This window comes from Pogona vitticeps, chromosome 1, assembly GCF_051106095.1.
Source record: "Pogona vitticeps strain Pit_001003342236 chromosome 1, PviZW2.1, whole genome shotgun sequence".
NCBI classification, from domain to species: Eukaryota; Metazoa; Chordata; class Lepidosauria; order Squamata; family Agamidae; genus Pogona; species Pogona vitticeps.
The window spans coordinates 58,507,904-58,525,685 of NC_135783.1; the positions used below are offsets into that span (position 1 = coordinate 58,507,904).

The window sequence follows — 17,782 nt, forward strand, 5'->3', positions numbered from 1 at the left end:
GACAGTCTCTGGTTGTGTGAGAAGACCTGTGAGAGTGGTATGCTGTCTTCTCCTCAGTATTCTCCAGAAGAACTTACAGAGCTCTGGCAAATAAAGGAACATTGTGGAGACCCCTGTAAATGTGAAGAAAGATGAAGGCTTGACAAAACCAACTATACCTTCATCTGAACAGTGACCAAACACTATGGGAAAAGTGGAGGAGTTTTCTGTTATGCATTTGAGAAAGAATGGATGGAAAGCCTCAAAACTACTTCTCAAAGAAGAAATTCCATACGTATCCCATGTAGTTTGTCACTTGTGACAAATGCATCCATGTCTCACTGATGGTTGTGTCTGCTCCTCTCCCACTGCTTATCTCCAGTGAGAAAGATACATTCACTACGGCTAGCAAGCTAGACATGGGAGTCAAATGTTCTTCACAAAAGTGCTTCATTTTAGTAATTTGTCTGGTGTGAAGTGGCCCTTAGAGCAGTGTTTGCACATCTCTCCCCCCCATTTTTTTTAGTAAAGGCGTATTTTCTGCAGTAATTTGACAAAGCCAAATATGAATATGATACAATTTCATTTATGTGTAAATTATAGAAGTAGATAAATTTAGCCCCTCATGCAGTTAGGGTGTGGGGGAAAAATACGGACTTGAAATTATGCCTAGGAAGGCAGATATATCACTGTTAGAACTGTATAATTATACCATGCTGCCAAGACTAGTTAACTGAGGTAGATTTCACACTGATGGCAGTTGAGTCATGTGCAGTCAGTACTATGGTACTATCAGTTGCTTCATTTCAGTCGTCTGTGTTCAAAATGCAGCTTGGAGGTGCAGACAGTACACCAGCACTTGCATCCAGGGACACAATCAAGTAATGAATTATAAACATTGCAGTAGTTCTACTCCCTTTGTGGCTTGAACCAAGGGGGGAAGGCTAAGGGTGAAGGTCTGGCCTTCGATGGATCAGTAGGCATTCACAACATTTAAGTCTTTTTACCTTAGGTGGCACTAGAAAAGGTGGTAATGGTACCTTAGCTTTCAATCATTGAATTGTGATTATCTGTATAGTGAGAGAGGTTTGTTGAAGTCTCCTTGACTTCTGTCAGTTCAAGGTATAGCACAAAGTCTGGCTTAAACTTCCTTTCCTTAGGTTGGTTGAAACTTTTCTTTCTCAAAAATGAGGCATGGTACTGTTTTTAAGACACCATTTATTAACACAAAGTGCAGGATAGTATAGTTATCTAGCAAATATGTTTCCATCTTTTAAGATATCATAGTTCTTCCAAATAATCTTTAAAAATCAGTATACACTAATTGTAGACACTCTGCTAGCAACATACAGCTATTCTCCAAGAGATGCATTGAAGGCTGCAGTTACCATCGTACTAGAATGCAGTCATCATTTTCAATAGAGTAAAACTGCAAGGGCTTTAGGTCATTGTCCAGTTCAAATTCTTTGCCTTTCATCTAGGATAAGAAAAGATTGAGACAGACATCAGACTCAAATTCTTCAATCTTGTACATATCTGTTAAAAGAGTACAGATTATGATTTTGGGCCCACTACTCAAAGGAAGCTGGGGAAAAAGCCAGAATTGTGGTCCACAATCTCTTCCTTAAAGGAATCAATTCATTTGGATAATGTTAGTGTAACAAGTTCTGTTACTCTTAATTACATCTGAACTCATGTGTTGTTACGTTATTAAGCTTGAGCTTACTTTAGAACTTTCATAGGATAATTTTAGCTCTGAACCCGGGATTTTAAGTAGCCGATACAGCAATCCTTTGACCTTCTGAACAGTCATAGAATCTGTACAAGAAAAAGAAAATTCTTCAGATAGGTAACCCTTTAATGCCTTTATACGGCAGTATCTTATGTTCTAGCAAACACTAATACTGAAATAGATTTCTGCAAGATGATCTATTGCAGCACTGAGGAAGCAATTCCTAGTAGCACTGCAGTCTGACATGAAAGCAGTAATACAAAACAAAACCCTATAAACCAGATTGAAGAATTCCAAGTTATATATACAACACACTGACTGCCCTAAGTGACCTTCAGGACTTAGTCTATGGCGTTTGCTCTTTTATACTTTGTCACTAGGAGTGATGCCAGCCCCTCTACAGAAAATGAATGTCATACTGGGATTTCATATCAGGAGGTCCTAAAACCAATATATGCTAATTAGTTCAAGATTAACACTAGCTTTATGCACTTGCATTACGAACCAATACATATGAACATGAAGGTATATTTTTGTATTTGATGGGAGTAAATTGGTTAAAAATTCTGAATTTGAATAATGCATAACGGGCTATTCTGGATGATCTCCTCTGTTTCATTTAAGGCTTTATCTGAAGGCACAGCAATAGTGAGATACTCCTCTATTGTCATAAGATGTATTTAGAAAAATATTTTTCTATTAACTTTTGGAAAAAGCTGTATCATTTTATGCAACTTGTGATAAATGTGATTTTTATTTTAGAATAAATGCTTTTCAAATTTTACTCAAATGTCTTAAGGATATATTATTTATACAGCGTAATAATATAAACAGTGAAGAAGCAAGGAACATTGCTTTACACCATAAAGAATTTGAATTCACAGAATAAATGAATGCAACATGAAGCATTTTTACGAAGAACACCACGGGTCCATTTCCATCACTTGCATTTGGATGTTATATGTAAGAATCTGCATGTGCTCCACAGCTCAAAAGGTAATGCCTCTATTGGGAGAACTAGAGATTGTTGTAGGAATAATTCAGGCTTGCCTGTCTCTATCAGTTGACAGAGTCTTAGTTCTTCAGAACATCTAAAGGAAACTGGAATTATTGCATGAATCCGTATGTATCTATGTTTCTGATTCAAGGATTTTTAAATGGAAGACTTTAAACACATCATGGTGTGGTGTAACTCAGCACAGATTTAGCAACTCAGTGAGAATTAGGCCTTAAGCAAGATCTCAGCACAGCAAGAAGAGATTAATATTTGCAAACTCTTCAAATGATTATTTATGTACAAAGGATTTCACCACTAATTACAGAGAAGAGTACAGAAAATGTTAAACATATGTAAATCCATGATCAATGTGTTTTTGTTGTAAAGAGTTTCCATGTAGCATTATTTCATGTTCTTCCTCTGAAAGGGCGTGCTACTTCAGAGTGCTCAGTACTTGCTAATTCACTGTTCTACTTTAAAACAGTCTTTACAACACTCTTGGATGCTTCACACAAGAGCCAGGGAACTCAAATATGACATACAGAAACAAAATAATGCTGATCCTTGCTCTTACCTGGCAGTTTCTTCTCTATGGGCTTCTGGTCAGGTTTGTCAGGGCACTTAAAGGTCAACTCTTAAGAAAAATTTTAAAAGTGAAAAGTTGATGCAATGCAAAACTCTCAGTATCCATTAGCCACAACAGACACAGGCAAAAACAGAAGTACTTCCACCGCTCAAGCCCTGATGCTGAAAAACAATCCCAGATTTTTTCAGTGGGGAATGTTTTAAAAATCCCACTGGGACCACGAATATTAATGATGGCTAAGCAAAGTTAGAAACCTTTCCAAACAGCATAACTGTATGTGAATTCCCACACTAGGATTTTTTCTGTGGAGAAGGAATGCCTTTCTGCAAATGAAGTTGAGGAGAACATATACACAGTTGATACAGAATGAAATTACCAACTTCTCCAATCCCTCCCCCCCCAGTTGTGCATCTACCTGTACAGTACTGAGATGTACCTGTCACACCCAAGGACCCTTAGGAAGCACTGTTAAGACCATCCTGCTGCTTGTACGTTTTTTATTTCTTACATTTCATATTCCACACCTCCTGATGCTCTAAATATATCTCTTTCCAGAGGCTACACTCCATGCACATGAAGTGGGATATGATTTATCAAAAACTAAGAAGCATATAAAATTTCTAAGTTTTTCAGGTGCCACTAGACATTTTCCTATTTTTATTATTATGAGCAGTTGCTGAAATTTTTAAAAAATCCATTCACATGAATGCTTAATATTCTTTATTCCTACTGTTTGTTACTCAAGAAACCTAAATACTGCAACAGTGTAAAATAACTAACTCATGAGAACTTCAGCACCCTACCCAACATCCTTGCTATTTTTTTTAAATCTGCGGAAGCAAGGTAGAAAAGGTTAAGTTAGCAGAAACATAGCTTGCTAAGGATCTGTGCAAAATCATAACCCAATTATCACAAAAAACCTCACCTGCTCTTGATGCAAATATGTCATCATTCACCAAGAAAATTTATTTGTTGTTAGATCAGAAAGTATGGTTTTAAAGTATCTCCCTCTTTTCCTTGGTTTCTTTCACATCCATGGCCTGTGTCAGTGTTTCCCAACCTTGGATAACCCAGGTGTTCTTCTATAGCAATTCCCAGAACCCTTGGCCAGCATAGCTGGTGGTAAAGGCTTCTGAGAATTGCAGCCCAAGAACACCTCTGTTACCCAAGGCTGGGAACCATTAACCCCAAAGTGCGGTGTGTCCTCCCAGTTTAATCCCCAGTGACCAACAAGCAAAGGCAAGTTGGCTTGAATACCAAAGGTAACAGGGTAGTCATTAGGGTGAATACCCTCTATCAAAAGTACCCAGTGAATGTTATTAATGATTTACAAATTTATCATATATCCTGATTAATATTTCATTGTTTGTTATATAGTTTTGTATGTCATTTGTAACCTTGTCATTATTTTATAACTTTACTATTGTGAGCCACCTTGGGTCTCCTATGGGGAGAAAGGTGGCATATAAATAAACAAAAAAATAAACACGATTTTACATCTTACTCAGCAGCTGATTTTTTAAGGAGAAAGGCTGTTCTTTTTTCAGCTCCCCATCTTCAGGAAAACCATATTCTGTTAGGGAGAGATAACAAAAAAATATGTTAACTGATTCAGTATGTAGGCTCTGCAGGTGTTCTTCATTTTCTACCTTAATCCACTTTACTGGGAAGCTGAAAGAGACAAATAGTTTTTATTAAATCTCACTCTCAGAGAAGGCAGAGCTCACCAATCCACCTTTTTCTAAGGCTTTGTCAGAGCATGATATTAGGTTGCTAGAGCTTAGAGCATGTTGCTCCTCATTGGACACTGACATTCTGGAAATACAGTTTCCCATTTAAGAGGATGCATGTAGGGCAGTGTGTATACCTGCAACAACCTTCATAAGTATCAATGACTTTTGTTTGGCCAAAGCAACATTTGACAGGAGGGGTGTGGCAGGGTGGTGTCTATATTTTCTGGACATTTTGGAATGGTGCTCACTCAAGCTTGTCCAAATTTTACTATCAATTTCTCTTGCCACCTGAGAACAAAGAGATTCCAACCCCCCCTCATCTGCAAATTCCCATTTCAGGGTAATGCCAGAGGGAAACATATCACCTGCCCGGTTTTCTAAACCAAGCAACTCCTTTATGAAATCAAAGAAATTAGAATTGTCCAGCTCCTAGAATGGCATGTCTCTAAAATGTCTAATAATGTGCCCGTAATATATTCTCCTGAGTGTTCTGTGCCAAATGGTATTGTGTTGGATGTGTTTCCAGGGAAGCAGACTTAACCCCCTTGTATTCTGGTAGAAAGGGGAAGTGATTTTCCCAGATGTGACTACCTTCACTTCCACAAATGGGAATGTACAGGTAAGCAGTGGTGTTATTAGGGCTGAACTCTGAGAAGGAAATTTTGAGTCTCACATTCCAGAGGTTACCCAATCAAAATCCCAAAGAAGGTGGCAGATGTGAATAACTATACAAGTACACAAATTAGAAAACTACTGTGCTTTCAGCACCTAAGATGGCATACAGCAAAGTCAAGCAGCAGCCAACAGTCCTAATTCTGCAGGACACTGGAAGCTTAGAGGCTTTCTGTGGAAATGAAGATGGTAGAAAACTAGGCCAGAGACTTACACACATTCCAGAGGTTACCCAATCTTTTCTTAAAAAAAGAAAAGAATAAAGACTTCATTGCTTACGTACTAAGCCAGAGGGACAAAGTGTTGGACTAGGATGCAAGTGACCTGGGTTCAAATCCCTGTTCAGCTATGGGAACTCACTGAGAAGTGGCACTGCTCTAACTGCTGTGTAAGTGTATCCACCTTACTATGAACACTCTATTAGGGTAACCACAGGTTGGATATGACTTGATGGCACACAAGAACAGCAACAAGAGAAGTGGGGGGGGCAAGGTAGTAAAAGCATCCAGGGTGATACATACACTTTCTGAAACTGACAAAGACCTTGGAGATATATCTTATGTCTTTGATTGTCTCTTAGTAATCTGTGAAAAGATTACTAAGGAGTAGGCAAATAGCCAGAAACCCAAAATGTCAGAATTGAAAAACTAATATTTCTATTTGCATTCTACGTACTTTCGCAGAGTAATTGGAATCTAGGATGTGCAGCAATAAATTCCTCATTTGGATTGTTTTTGTTTGGATCTTGATTACCACCAGCCTTTAACCAATCAACTCCATATTTTTTTCTATAGTCAAGTTCTGCTCCCTTCCTTTCTTCAGGAAAGATCTGTGACAAAACAAGCATGTATGCTATATCATCAGAACAACCAAATCTATTTTAGATTTTTTTAAAAAATGTATTTAATCAGAAGACCATTCATAGTACTTTTTGTAACCTAGACCATGATGACTGCTGTGGTTCTTCATCTAAGCAACTGGGAATAGCTCATTACCAAAGCATTTCAAATAAACAAAAAATACAACTTTACACTTATTTCCATTTCCAAGAGCCTCATGGCGCAGTGGTTAAAACGCTGTACTGCAGCTAAAACTGTGCTCACGACCTGGGGTTCAAATCCCAGGTAGCCGGCTCAAGGTTGACTCAGCCTTCCATCCTTCCGAGGTCGGTAAAATGAGTACCCAGCTTGCTGGGGGGGGGGGCAATGTGTAGCCTTTATAATTAAAATTGTAAAACGCCCGGAGAGTGCTTGTAGCGCTATGGGGCGGTATATAAGTCCAATAAATAAATAAATAAATAAATAAATAAATAATAAATATTTCAGTTCTATGTCTTCCTTCCTTTATAGTCTTGGCTCCCCCCCCACTGTATCTTGCTATCTATTTCTTCAGGTTTACAAGTACAGTGGTGCCCCACTTGACGATTACCCCATTAGATAATGAAATCACTTGACGATGAGTATTTTGCCATCGCTATAGCGATTGCAAAACAATGTTTGTATGGGGTTTTTTCGCTTCACGATGACCGGTTCCCTGCTTTGGGAACCGATTTTTCGCTTAATAACCATTTTGAGCTGCTCTCAAAATGGCTCCCCGCTGTTTTGCTGACCTCATTTCACAAGACAGGGAGCGGAAAATGGCTGCCCTATGGAGGATCTTCGCTGCACGATCAGGTATTTCCCCCCATTGGAACACATTGACCGGTTTTCAATGCATTTCAATGATTTTTTTTGCTTGACGACGATTTCACTTAACAGCAATTTTGCTGGAATGCATTATCGTCATCAAGCGGGGCACCACTGTATATCTTCTGCTAGCTTGGCATAAAAAACATTTGATCCCATTTCTGGGATCAAATGTTTAGAGTTGAAGAAAACTAATTAATTTATAGAACAACTTGGGAATATATCTAAAATTATCAGACAACGTAAGTGCTCATGTCTTCCTGGTATTCCTAATTAAAATTAAAACTAATACCTGAGACTTGTTCAAAAACTTTAACTGGCCTATTTTGGCAATAAGCAGCTGTTTTACAGTCTCTATATTTTTGTCTGTATCCATTAAAGGATTATTCCGACAATCCAGTGATTGAAGCTTTGGTAATTTATCCAGTTCATTGATAACTGACCACTGAAACGAAAAAGAAAGGAAGGAGAGAAGGAAGGAAGACCTGTCAATACTGAACAGACAAAATCTGAAACAATAAATTTTTCTCCACATGAGACTCTGAAAGGAACTAACAGTGCAATGAAAATGTAACCTAATAATTAGCATTATTTATATTAGTAATTTAATACTGCATGTACTGCTTGGTCTATAGTCTAACCATGATGATGGCAAAAAGTTTATAAATAAAATCCTTCTACATCTCAATTCTCCATAAAGAAGTCCCAAACAGCTGTTTGTGTTGAACCAGAGGTAAAACATGAGGTGTCTACTAGATTTGGGACCGTCCTCTGCTGCAAAGGTGATTTGATTTGTATGGCTTTCCTTAACTGCCATGCTATTGTGTGATTTATTACCAACTAGAATCCTACTGTCAATTTAGTCTCATGTAACAGAAATTGTGCAAGTGTGGGCAACAATTTGCTACTCACTAATGAGGTGTAGATTGTGTTTCTGAGTGTGTCCCTGAGATCGTGTACACCCCAAAAAAAAAAAAACAACCAGCAACCCATTAGTAAGTGGTAACTTGCCAGCAAAACTTAAACAGTTTCTTGCTTAAGTCCCAATTTGCAATAGGATCCTAGCTATTGCCTCATAACAAAAGCTTAATGGAAAAATGAAAAAAAGCAAAGGTGTAATTATCTTTGCTCATCAATTACAACACATAGTAATATATAAGAGCTCATTTCACAACATTAAGGTCATGTATGTGATTATTACTAATAGAAATAAAACAAAACACCTCCAACAAAAGAAGATTATATATCCTTTTACTACATCTTGATTTTGAAGATGAAAATCATTTTGGAGATGAATGTGATGCTCATGCTAGATGGCCACATCCCATTTACTCCAACTGTAAACGTAAACTGGAAAGTTAAATCTGATGGCAGTTGATACAGAGATTGCATAGCATTAAAACACAGCTATAAAAGCAATGGCCTGACATTCTACACTCTTTTCACTATACTTCAAAATATTTAAGATTTTGGAAATCTTAACAGGATAAAGGCTGCAATATATTCTAACTATCACTGTTTTTGTTCCTAGAAGGAAAATCTAATCACAAACTAATGCATTGCACAACTATTTGACTTACTTCTGAAATTCTATTGCCATTTACTATAAGATGTGTTAAAGAAGGAAACACTGTAGCCTTGCAACCTGCAAAAAAGGAGAATAAGCTGACGATTCAACAGAGAAGAATTAAAATGCAGAATAATATAGCCATATTCTATTTACATACCAAATTCCACATCAGGAAAATGTATAGAAGAAATTCCATTGTTTGAAAGTATTAGTCTTTCTAACCTGTAATTTAAGAGTGAGAGTACAACCACTGAAATATGAGCTAATAATTCAAACTTCATATATAACACCTTGTGATAAATTATTAAACAGGTACTGTGATATGCTGAATGGCTATGCTAGGAATGAAGACTCTCTGATGGAAAGGTGCAATGACATGTACATGTAGCCTATGAAGAATAACCAGGGAAGGCAAGAGATTACACTTGAGAACATTCCTTTTGCAGCAAGTGTTTCAAAGCAGTGGCACAACTTCAGTTTGCCTGATAGAAGAGGAATATAGTATGGAAGCTATAGTCAATATGTATTTTTGCCTAACATACCCCTGAAGCCAGGGCTCTTAGCTCCCTATTTCTCCTTTCTAACTGACGACCACTACAGAAGAGCATTTATGCTGGCAAGATTCAACGTACTACCGTCGGCTATTCTACTTGGTAGATACCATAGAGTCCCACTTAACCTCAGACGATGCCCCTGTGGTCAAGATGCCATCGAAACAGTTTCTCATGTTCTCTTGGACTGCCCTTTCTACAACAGCTTGCGTGCAAGATTTCTAGAACCATTGCTCTCCAGTTTTCAAGGACGCTCCGATAAGGCCAAGGTTTGCTTTTTAGTCCAGGGGAATATTAACCATGTCACTACCTATGTCGCTCGCTTTTTACATACCACGATTCAAATCAGAGAGACCATCCCCCAGGCATAGTTGAATCACTCTCCCAATGTAATCTGGTCATGGCTCTATTACTCTCCACAGCCTTTTTATTGATTTAAGCTTTGCATTAAGCATTCCTAATCTACATGATGAAGTGGTCTACAACTACTGTATACCTTGAAACTATGCAATGCTTTATTCTGCCCACATTGAAGCTTTTTGATCTGCTTCATGCAGGGTATATACCCTCCATCTATCTGAGGACCCCTGCTTGGTGTATGTTTTATGCCAATAAAGGTTATGATGATGATTGGATTGGCCTAACATGAACACACACAGTTTACAACAACACACTGGTTGAATTAATATACGTAAAATTACTCTTAAAAGAAAACAGAGTAACTGCAAATGCAGACTAGCAGTATAATCTTATGCCTCTCTGCTAAGGAAAAGCAGCTCAATGAATTCATCAGCATTCCTTCCAAAGTGAATAGATGAATGATTTTTCTTTTGAGGGGAGGAGACATATTTTTCTGCTGCAGCAAAAACTAGAATCTTGGAGCACTCTAAAGAGTAACACGTTTTCTGTGACATACACCTTTGTGGATTGTTGCCCACTTCTTTGGATGCATAAGGTACCCTGTTTCCCTGAAAATAAGACCTAACCTGGAAATAAGCCCTAGTATGAATTTTCAGGATGCTTGTAATATGAGCCCTACCCCAAAAATAAGCCCCAGTTAAGTGAAACCCTGCCCTCCACCATTGTGCAGCAACCAGAAGATGACATGACTGTATTTGAATAAACATAGCTGAACATGAAAAAAACATCCCCTGAAAATAAGCCCTACTGCTTTGTTTATAGCAAAAATTAATGTGAGACCCTGTTATCAGAAACAAATCTGAAATTAAAAACATTATCCAAAATCAGTAGGAAAACACTTCTGTCTCTCTGGCCATTTTATCTGTGACCTCAAGGTGGCCTGAACGAAAAAGCTTCTTCAAAGGCAGATTTCAAAGAGGAATGGTTGAACAAGAAAACCATACAAGAATATGTTAAAAGGTTCATTCAATGCTACCCTCACTTGGCTCAAACAAGGACATGGGCTTGTCATTATATATATTAATAAGCTCATCCATACATATTTGTTTGTATTGCTACCCAAATGTTGATTTTATCACAACTGTCTGGACAATTTACTCTACATGTAAATTTTGCAATCCCATTTCCTATGACTCCTTTGATAACTGCCATTAAACTCATTGAAACTGTATGCAATATCCTTCTATCATACTGGATTTGATTATAGTTCCCTACTTATATGAGTTAATCAGTTTACCTATACTTGAACATACTTGTCACCCCAAATAACTTTCAAATGAGTCTTAACAGTCACCAAATAAAACTTCTTAGTCTTTCAGATCTGAGAAAACTACGGTATTTGATTTAGATGAAATATTGAAGCTTTAGATATCAAAGTCTTCAGGAAGGAAAGGGCCCTATGGTCCGTTTCTTTGGACATTAGTCAGTACAGCTTTGATTCAGCTTTACCTCAGCACTATATATGCAAGGCTTCCATGCCTACAAGATTGTAAGGGGCTACAGGATTGCATATTGTCCAAAACCCAACATTCTTCTCAAGCACAATGTCTTCCTGTTGGCCTTAATCATGATTCAATGTTACACCAGCCCTGAAATCAAGGGCAGTGCTATATATCATTTACCTGGGGAGATCAGCAATTAGCTGAAGCTCATTACTGTCATTTAAGTGGTTGTTTGAAAGGTCTAACCATTTCAAGTTATGCAGGACATCGACAGGCCTGTGGGGAGAAACAGCATACTTAAGAACATTTTTAAAATGTTTGAAGCACTAAACACCTTTACTATTTTAAAAAAAGATGTTACATTTTTTGTTCCTTTGCCTTACCATTCTAGAAGGAAAATATTCTCCATTTTGTTGATATTATTACTGTTTGTATATTGTGACAGTGACCACAGCCTATAATATGTCCAGGAGAGTTCTCTGAATCATTCTATTCTTGATGGCCCTAACAGTTCCTAAGGACAGAATTAAACAACTTTTAAGATGCTGGTTCCACAGGGTCCTGAGTCAGGCCGTAGGTCCATCTATCTTAGAGTTGCTTATTCTGGCCGACTAGGGTCTCATACCTAGCCTCTGTGCACGGTCAGAATACCAGCCGTCGTAAGATCAAATCCGTTGCTTGTCCCAGCTCCTGCCAACTTAGCAGTTTGAAAGCATGTAAAAATGTGAGTAGATAAATAGGTACCACCACAGTAGGAAGGTAACAGTGTTCCGTGTCTAGTCGCGCTGGCCACGTGACCACGGAAACTGTCTATGGACAAACGGTGGCTCTACGGCTTGGAAACAGGGATGAGCAATGTGCCCTAGAGTCAGACACGACTGGATTAAATGTCAAGGGAAACCTTTACCTTTACCAAGGGTCTCATACAGGCTATTTCTCATTCTGGTAATCTGAGCTTCTTCCATCTAGAGATGCTTACAGTTAAAACCAGGGTCTTATCAAGCTTTGGATTGTCTTGATGGAACCAAGAAAGCAACCAATAGAAAACATTTGTTGTCTTTCAGAATATTTTGGCTTTTCTCAAATAATTAATGACTGGCAACAGCAAGAATAAAGCAATTTGTGAACAACATCTTCACTAAAATATTCAATTGTTCGAAGTATCTTGTTATTTCAGTGTGTGGGAAGTAAAGCTTAAGAACTTTAATGGCTTCGTCAAATATTATCACATTTAGTGGTCTGCTGACTAGCTCTTAGTCAGACAAATGCAAGGGAGTGCTGCCATGCCAGGGTGTGAGATGGGGTGACAAGCAGTCTGGGGCCTCAGATTTGAATGCTACTTTTTCATTTCTCTTCTGCTCCTAAGTGGCATATATCTCACGTTCACACACACAATTAAGCATTTTTCATAATTATCAGCATGGCTGATAGAAAAATTATGTTCAATGTTTGGCATCCTAATAAGCAATGACACAACTGCACAGCATTGGCTATAGCACTTCTCGTTATCTCCATCCCTTTCTAAAAGGTCCCCATACCTTTCTAAATGTGAAATACCATTGGATGCAAGGTAGAGTTCTTCAAGAGCTGGCCACCCTGCAGCACATGAAAGAACCTGAAGGGAAAACATCATTAGGTTCAAAAACTGCACTTGGCGGAGCAAATATTCAAACAAAGCAGCAGCTTTGCCAGTTTCATGAGTACTGAGTGACTTATCTTAAACCAGGGACCCTATGCACCCCAATTATACTGTAATATCTTGCTTCAGCCCCACAGCAGGCCACTTGCTGCTGCTACCTCAACTCAGGTAGCTACAGAATGTAACCTTCAATCACAACAGCAAGAAAGTAGCTACTTTTTAATGGCTGTGATTTCAGATTTTAATACTGTATGTAGCAGATCTGCCTTTCCAAATCTGTCATTTCACCACTACTGAAGATGCATAAAATCCACAGCTAGAGCATTCTGATGAGTTATACATGTTTGCTCATAAACAGAGACTGACAGAAACTGACTCCTGAATTCCACCCTCTTTTTCAGCAGCCCCACTGCTGTGGGGTTATGGAGCACCTGCTAGCCACCATTTTGAAAGACTCTGTCCTTCTCCTTCATTTCTCTGTGGCTCATGCCCTTGCCATTCAGTAAGGTCTGCCAATACTATGAGAAGTTGTTTTAGGAAATTGGGAAGCTACTGAGGAAAGAAGTTTTCACCAGTCTCATTATACAAGAGTTTACTTCACAGTGAGTTTCACTACAAGTATGAATGATTTCACCTCTGCCACCTTTAACATTCAATTACATGGTTAGACATACACAATTGTATTAAATGTATTGAGTAATAAATTCCAGTGGCTTCTTTGGAACTTAATTCCAAGTATAATTGATTGGATTAGCAACCAAACAATCACTTTTATTATCTAGTTAATTATTATTTTTAAAAAATAAATTTAAGAGAAAACGTTATGACAAAATGAATCCATTATGCCAAATTTTAAAATAAACCATTTTAATGTATGTTTACACATGGTATACAAGATGGTTGTGATTCTAACGCTTCATCATCTGAAAAATTATGTTTGTTTAGTTTTCAAACATATGAAATTTAATTGTACTTCCCATTTTAGAAAATCCCCACTATAAGGGGAGTTGGGCCTACACAGGGAGAACAGATTAAGTCTGCAACCTGTAAATCACACACACACACCTCACACACACCTTTAAGTTGTTTGAAACTGGGGTGGCAGATGATAGATCTGGGTCTACTAGGAAATCTGTGCATGATTTACAGAAAAACTGACAAGGGCTTTTGACTGACATTCCTTTAAAAACAAAAGCACCAGAATGATTATTTCCCTCAAAATTATTTTAATTGTAAATATATATGGGTGTCTTTTGTACCAGGTTAATGCAATTTGGATATGTTATTTAAAAAACTAAAGAATGAAGTTTAATTTTATTTTTCTCAGACACATTCAAGCGTTTACTCCAAGCATTTCCTACCCTGAGTTTTCACAGGGGAACAATCTGTGGAATCTCATGGGATGAAAGATTTTTTTCTTGTGTGGACTAAAGACTGGAAAATCTCTCCCAAATTTATTCTCCTGCCAAAAACAGTAGCATAAAACCATAAACATAATTACACAGTATTTGAGGAATGAAAGTCCATTACCTCAGGCCATGTTACTCCTGTTTGATTAAGCGCTAGCACCCTTAATTTACAAAAAGCTCCTGAAGCAGATGGTGAAGTAGACTGAAACTTTATTTTGTTTTCACTGCAACAAGGAAGAAACAAAGAAACATGCTTTAGACAAATACTGGGTTTTGTTATGTGCCTAATTATGCCACCGCATTAAAGATATTGGAAGTAGTTATGGTATATTTTGAACATCCTGTGACGTTTGCTTCAAAAAGTCTTAAATCAATCTCTTTCTTTGCAAGCCATTAAAAATCACATCAAATGTAAAAGCAAACCTAGTCCTAAAACAATAAATTAAGGGCCAACCAATAGATGAGATCCATACTATATTTTCATATTGAAAGGTACACAGGGACTCCAGTCTGAATACAACAACAAGACACAAAAAAGAGAGGTTAATTATTTTTCCTAGCGCTGCTTTCCTTCTCTGGCTTCCATCATGCTTTCCACAGTAGAGCAAACAGCTTTGAATGTTGTGTGCATTTATGCATGCGTGTGTGCGCGTGTGTGTCCAGACAAAAAGGTTTATTTTTTAAAACCCTCTTCCATTACTATTGGCCTTAAGAAACTGCTGCTGCTAAACAGAAACACTAGGAAATCTAATAACTTTTCTATATGGTCAAACTAAAGGATATACTTAGCCCATACTGTATTTAGAAGTGGTGCTCCCTTAAGCAGTGAGATATGCCTGTTTGCTCTAGCATGAAATTACTGTTAGGCCAGTAGCATGCAATATGCATATCTTTCATTTAGGATCTTAGCTTTGTGAACTACTCCAAAAAGCATGAAATTGCCACCGATTGGAAAATTGCCCAGCTTCATTGCCCAAACTACATTATGTTTGTTGTGCTGAAGGACACTAAAAATGAGGGACATTAGTTCCTTAGTTTTTAATGACCCAGCATTATAATGTGTCTAAATAATTCAGGTTCTATTGCTCCCACCATGCTCAGGTCCCTCTTCCAACATCTGGATCCAGAGGATTGTCATCTGTGGGTCCTGATGGCAATTTTAATTATATTTTAATTGTATTTAAATCATTTTATTTTTAATGAATTTTAATTGTTGTAAGCCTCCCAGAGACCTTTGGGTAGAGTGGGCGGCATATAAGTTAAATAAATAAATAATAAAATCTGCATATCATTTTCCAGTATTATCAATTATATGAATAATTGAAAAACATGTCACTGTACCTGGGAAGCTAATGATTTGGACAATATTCTGTGTCTAAAACTAGCCAACAAAGGGAAAAAAGAACATATAGCCTGTGGAGACTCCATGTTTGGCCAGGAAAGCCCTGGCCTCCCAATTAACACAGGTCCCTGGAGGCTAGCAGGAAAAATATACAATTTCTGCCTAATGATCAGATAGTGGGGGTTCTCTTCTCATACTTCTGGCCTTTCGAATCAGGATGACAAGTGACATATGAAGCTAACTCCACACTCTTAAGACTCAGGATGTACAAGCACTGACCAAGTCCCAAAATTAGGGCAAACTATCAGAAGGGCTGGTTAATAGTTTCTCTTCTCCTCGTCATCTTTTTCTGCACTGATGAGTGGCTAGGAGTGAACATGGTCCCTGCCTCAAGTATAGCTCCTCTACTAAGCCTGAACTACCACCTAGTCATTTTCTTGTAGGCCAAGTAATGTTGTTCAGTATTATTATTTTGACTCTTCAAAGTAACAGAAAAAGAAGTTAAGATGAAGATAGATCAGCCCCTTCCACTCACAGAAGGAACTGAGATCCAGTGGATATTTTCAGTGAATGGAAGGGGCAAGGTGCTTTTCACTAATTTTCCTCATGCTGTCTATCACACTGTTAAACGGGCCACTGTGGGCTAAAAAAGGATCAATGAAATTATCCACAAGTGTATTGGAGTCAACCCATGTATGACTAAATAATAATACCTGAGATTAAGAATTTCTAGGCTTTGAAGTTGACAAGCAATACGAACCACTTCATTCCAGGACGACAAAAGATTTTTAGATAGATTTATTCGTCTGATATCTGTGTGCGTATATTAAGAAAAGAACAATGCTCACTTTGAAACCTCAAGTTCATCTTGCTGTTCTCAGAGCCATTAACTGACATTAGCACAGGTCTCCAAATCTTGAAATCAGTTGCTGCCTAGGTATAAGAGGTGATTCTCCCCTGCATCTGATTTTTCCTGCATCTGAGTATTGCTTATAGACAGTTGCTGCTGCACCTCTTTCAGAGATAGAAAAAGGTACTTTTTGGGCAACAGCTCCCAGAATCCCAGTCAGCATGGCAACTGTAGTCCAAAAAAGTAATTCTTCCCATCTCTGATCACTTTATTATAAAATGACTGTTACTGGTGATAACACAGGCAATAATTTTAACACTTAAGACATATTGTGCAAAAACTCTCTATGGCTAGATTTTTTATTTTCCTGCATCTTCTTTTTCACAAAACCAAAACGTATTTTTCATCTTATATCGCTCCAGTATCAGCTGAATAACGTATTTTCCAAAGCTTTTGAAGTGCTGAATGTTTTAGCATTTTTAAGATGTAATATACTCATGGCAATCTGTTGTATTCATGTTATTTTCCACTGTTGCCTGCATTATGTTTAAAGTATTGTACTTACGAAATATTACGCACTGAATATATGAAGATGTCCAGAATATAATTTGATGGTGTACAAATATCAAAAGGACCAAATGCAGCACACAAAAGGCCGTAGTTCCAAATTCCAAGCATTACTTGCTAAAAAGATCAAGCACCAAATGATGAGGCAAACCTCAGCTGCTGTCAGTCAGAGCAGACCATGCAGCTAGCATTCTTGGTATACCTAGTTGGTAGCAATTTTAACCCTCTGCATTTCCAGATTGGGATAAAAAAAGCAGTCAACCTGAAAAACGTGGGGAAACCACGACCACTTGGTGCCAACAATACTGTCCAAAGATCTCACTTGGTGTAAGATAGCTTGTTTTGTTGCTATGATGGGAGGGGGGGACAGAGAGAGACAGAGACAGACAGAGAGAGAAAGAGAGTGTGTGTATGCACGCCTTTGCCCCAGTGCCTGAACATGATAGCACATAGCTGGGTTGGTCTAATGGTGCCATCCAGGACATGATGTGAGAAAAGAGGCCATTATTCAAGCACACAGGACTGTCCAGAAACTGTATGTCGAAGCTGCACATACAGTGGCATTAGTCTGAGCTGGGAGTTGAATCACTGGTGGAGAAAGTGTTTCC

At 38.0% G+C, this 17,782-nt stretch overlaps 2 protein-coding genes across 3 annotated transcripts in view; one reads left to right on the plus strand and one right to left on the minus strand.

Moving 5' to 3' along the window:
• B3GALNT2 (beta-1,3-N-acetylgalactosaminyltransferase 2) overlaps positions 1 to 2,495 on the plus strand; it is a 47,622-nt gene extending 45,127 nt beyond the window's left edge. The window contains exon 12 of the mRNA XM_072993244.2: positions 1 to 2,495. Within this exon, the coding sequence (XP_072849345.2) occupies positions 1 to 135 (135 nt within the window). The 3' untranslated portion in view covers positions 136 to 2,495.
• Positions 1,181 to 17,782, minus strand: part of TBCE (tubulin folding cofactor E) — a 27,955-nt gene continuing 11,353 nt past the window's right edge. Inside the window, exons 6-17 of one of the 2 annotated variants that reach the window (XR_013540480.1) lie at positions 16,471 to 16,570; positions 14,537 to 14,639; positions 12,906 to 12,982; positions 11,548 to 11,643; positions 9,112 to 9,176; positions 8,965 to 9,029; positions 7,677 to 7,829; positions 6,375 to 6,528; positions 4,792 to 4,867; positions 3,283 to 3,342; positions 1,706 to 1,797; positions 1,181 to 1,456 (exon numbers count right to left, since the gene is read on the minus strand). Coding sequence is in view for 1 of the 2 variants with exons in the window: in XM_072993239.2 (XP_072849340.2) it covers positions 1,364 to 1,456; positions 1,706 to 1,797; positions 3,283 to 3,342; positions 4,799 to 4,867; positions 6,375 to 6,528; positions 7,677 to 7,829; positions 8,965 to 9,029; positions 9,112 to 9,176; positions 11,548 to 11,643; positions 12,906 to 12,982; positions 14,537 to 14,639; positions 16,471 to 16,570 (1,127 nt within the window). In the remaining variant the exon portion in view is untranslated. The remainder of the gene's footprint in view (positions 1,457 to 1,705; positions 1,798 to 3,282; positions 3,343 to 4,791; positions 4,868 to 6,374; positions 6,529 to 7,676; positions 7,830 to 8,964; positions 9,030 to 9,111; positions 9,177 to 11,547; positions 11,644 to 12,905; positions 12,983 to 14,536; positions 14,640 to 16,470; positions 16,571 to 17,782) is intronic. The other variant, XM_072993239.2, reaches the window with a different exon arrangement.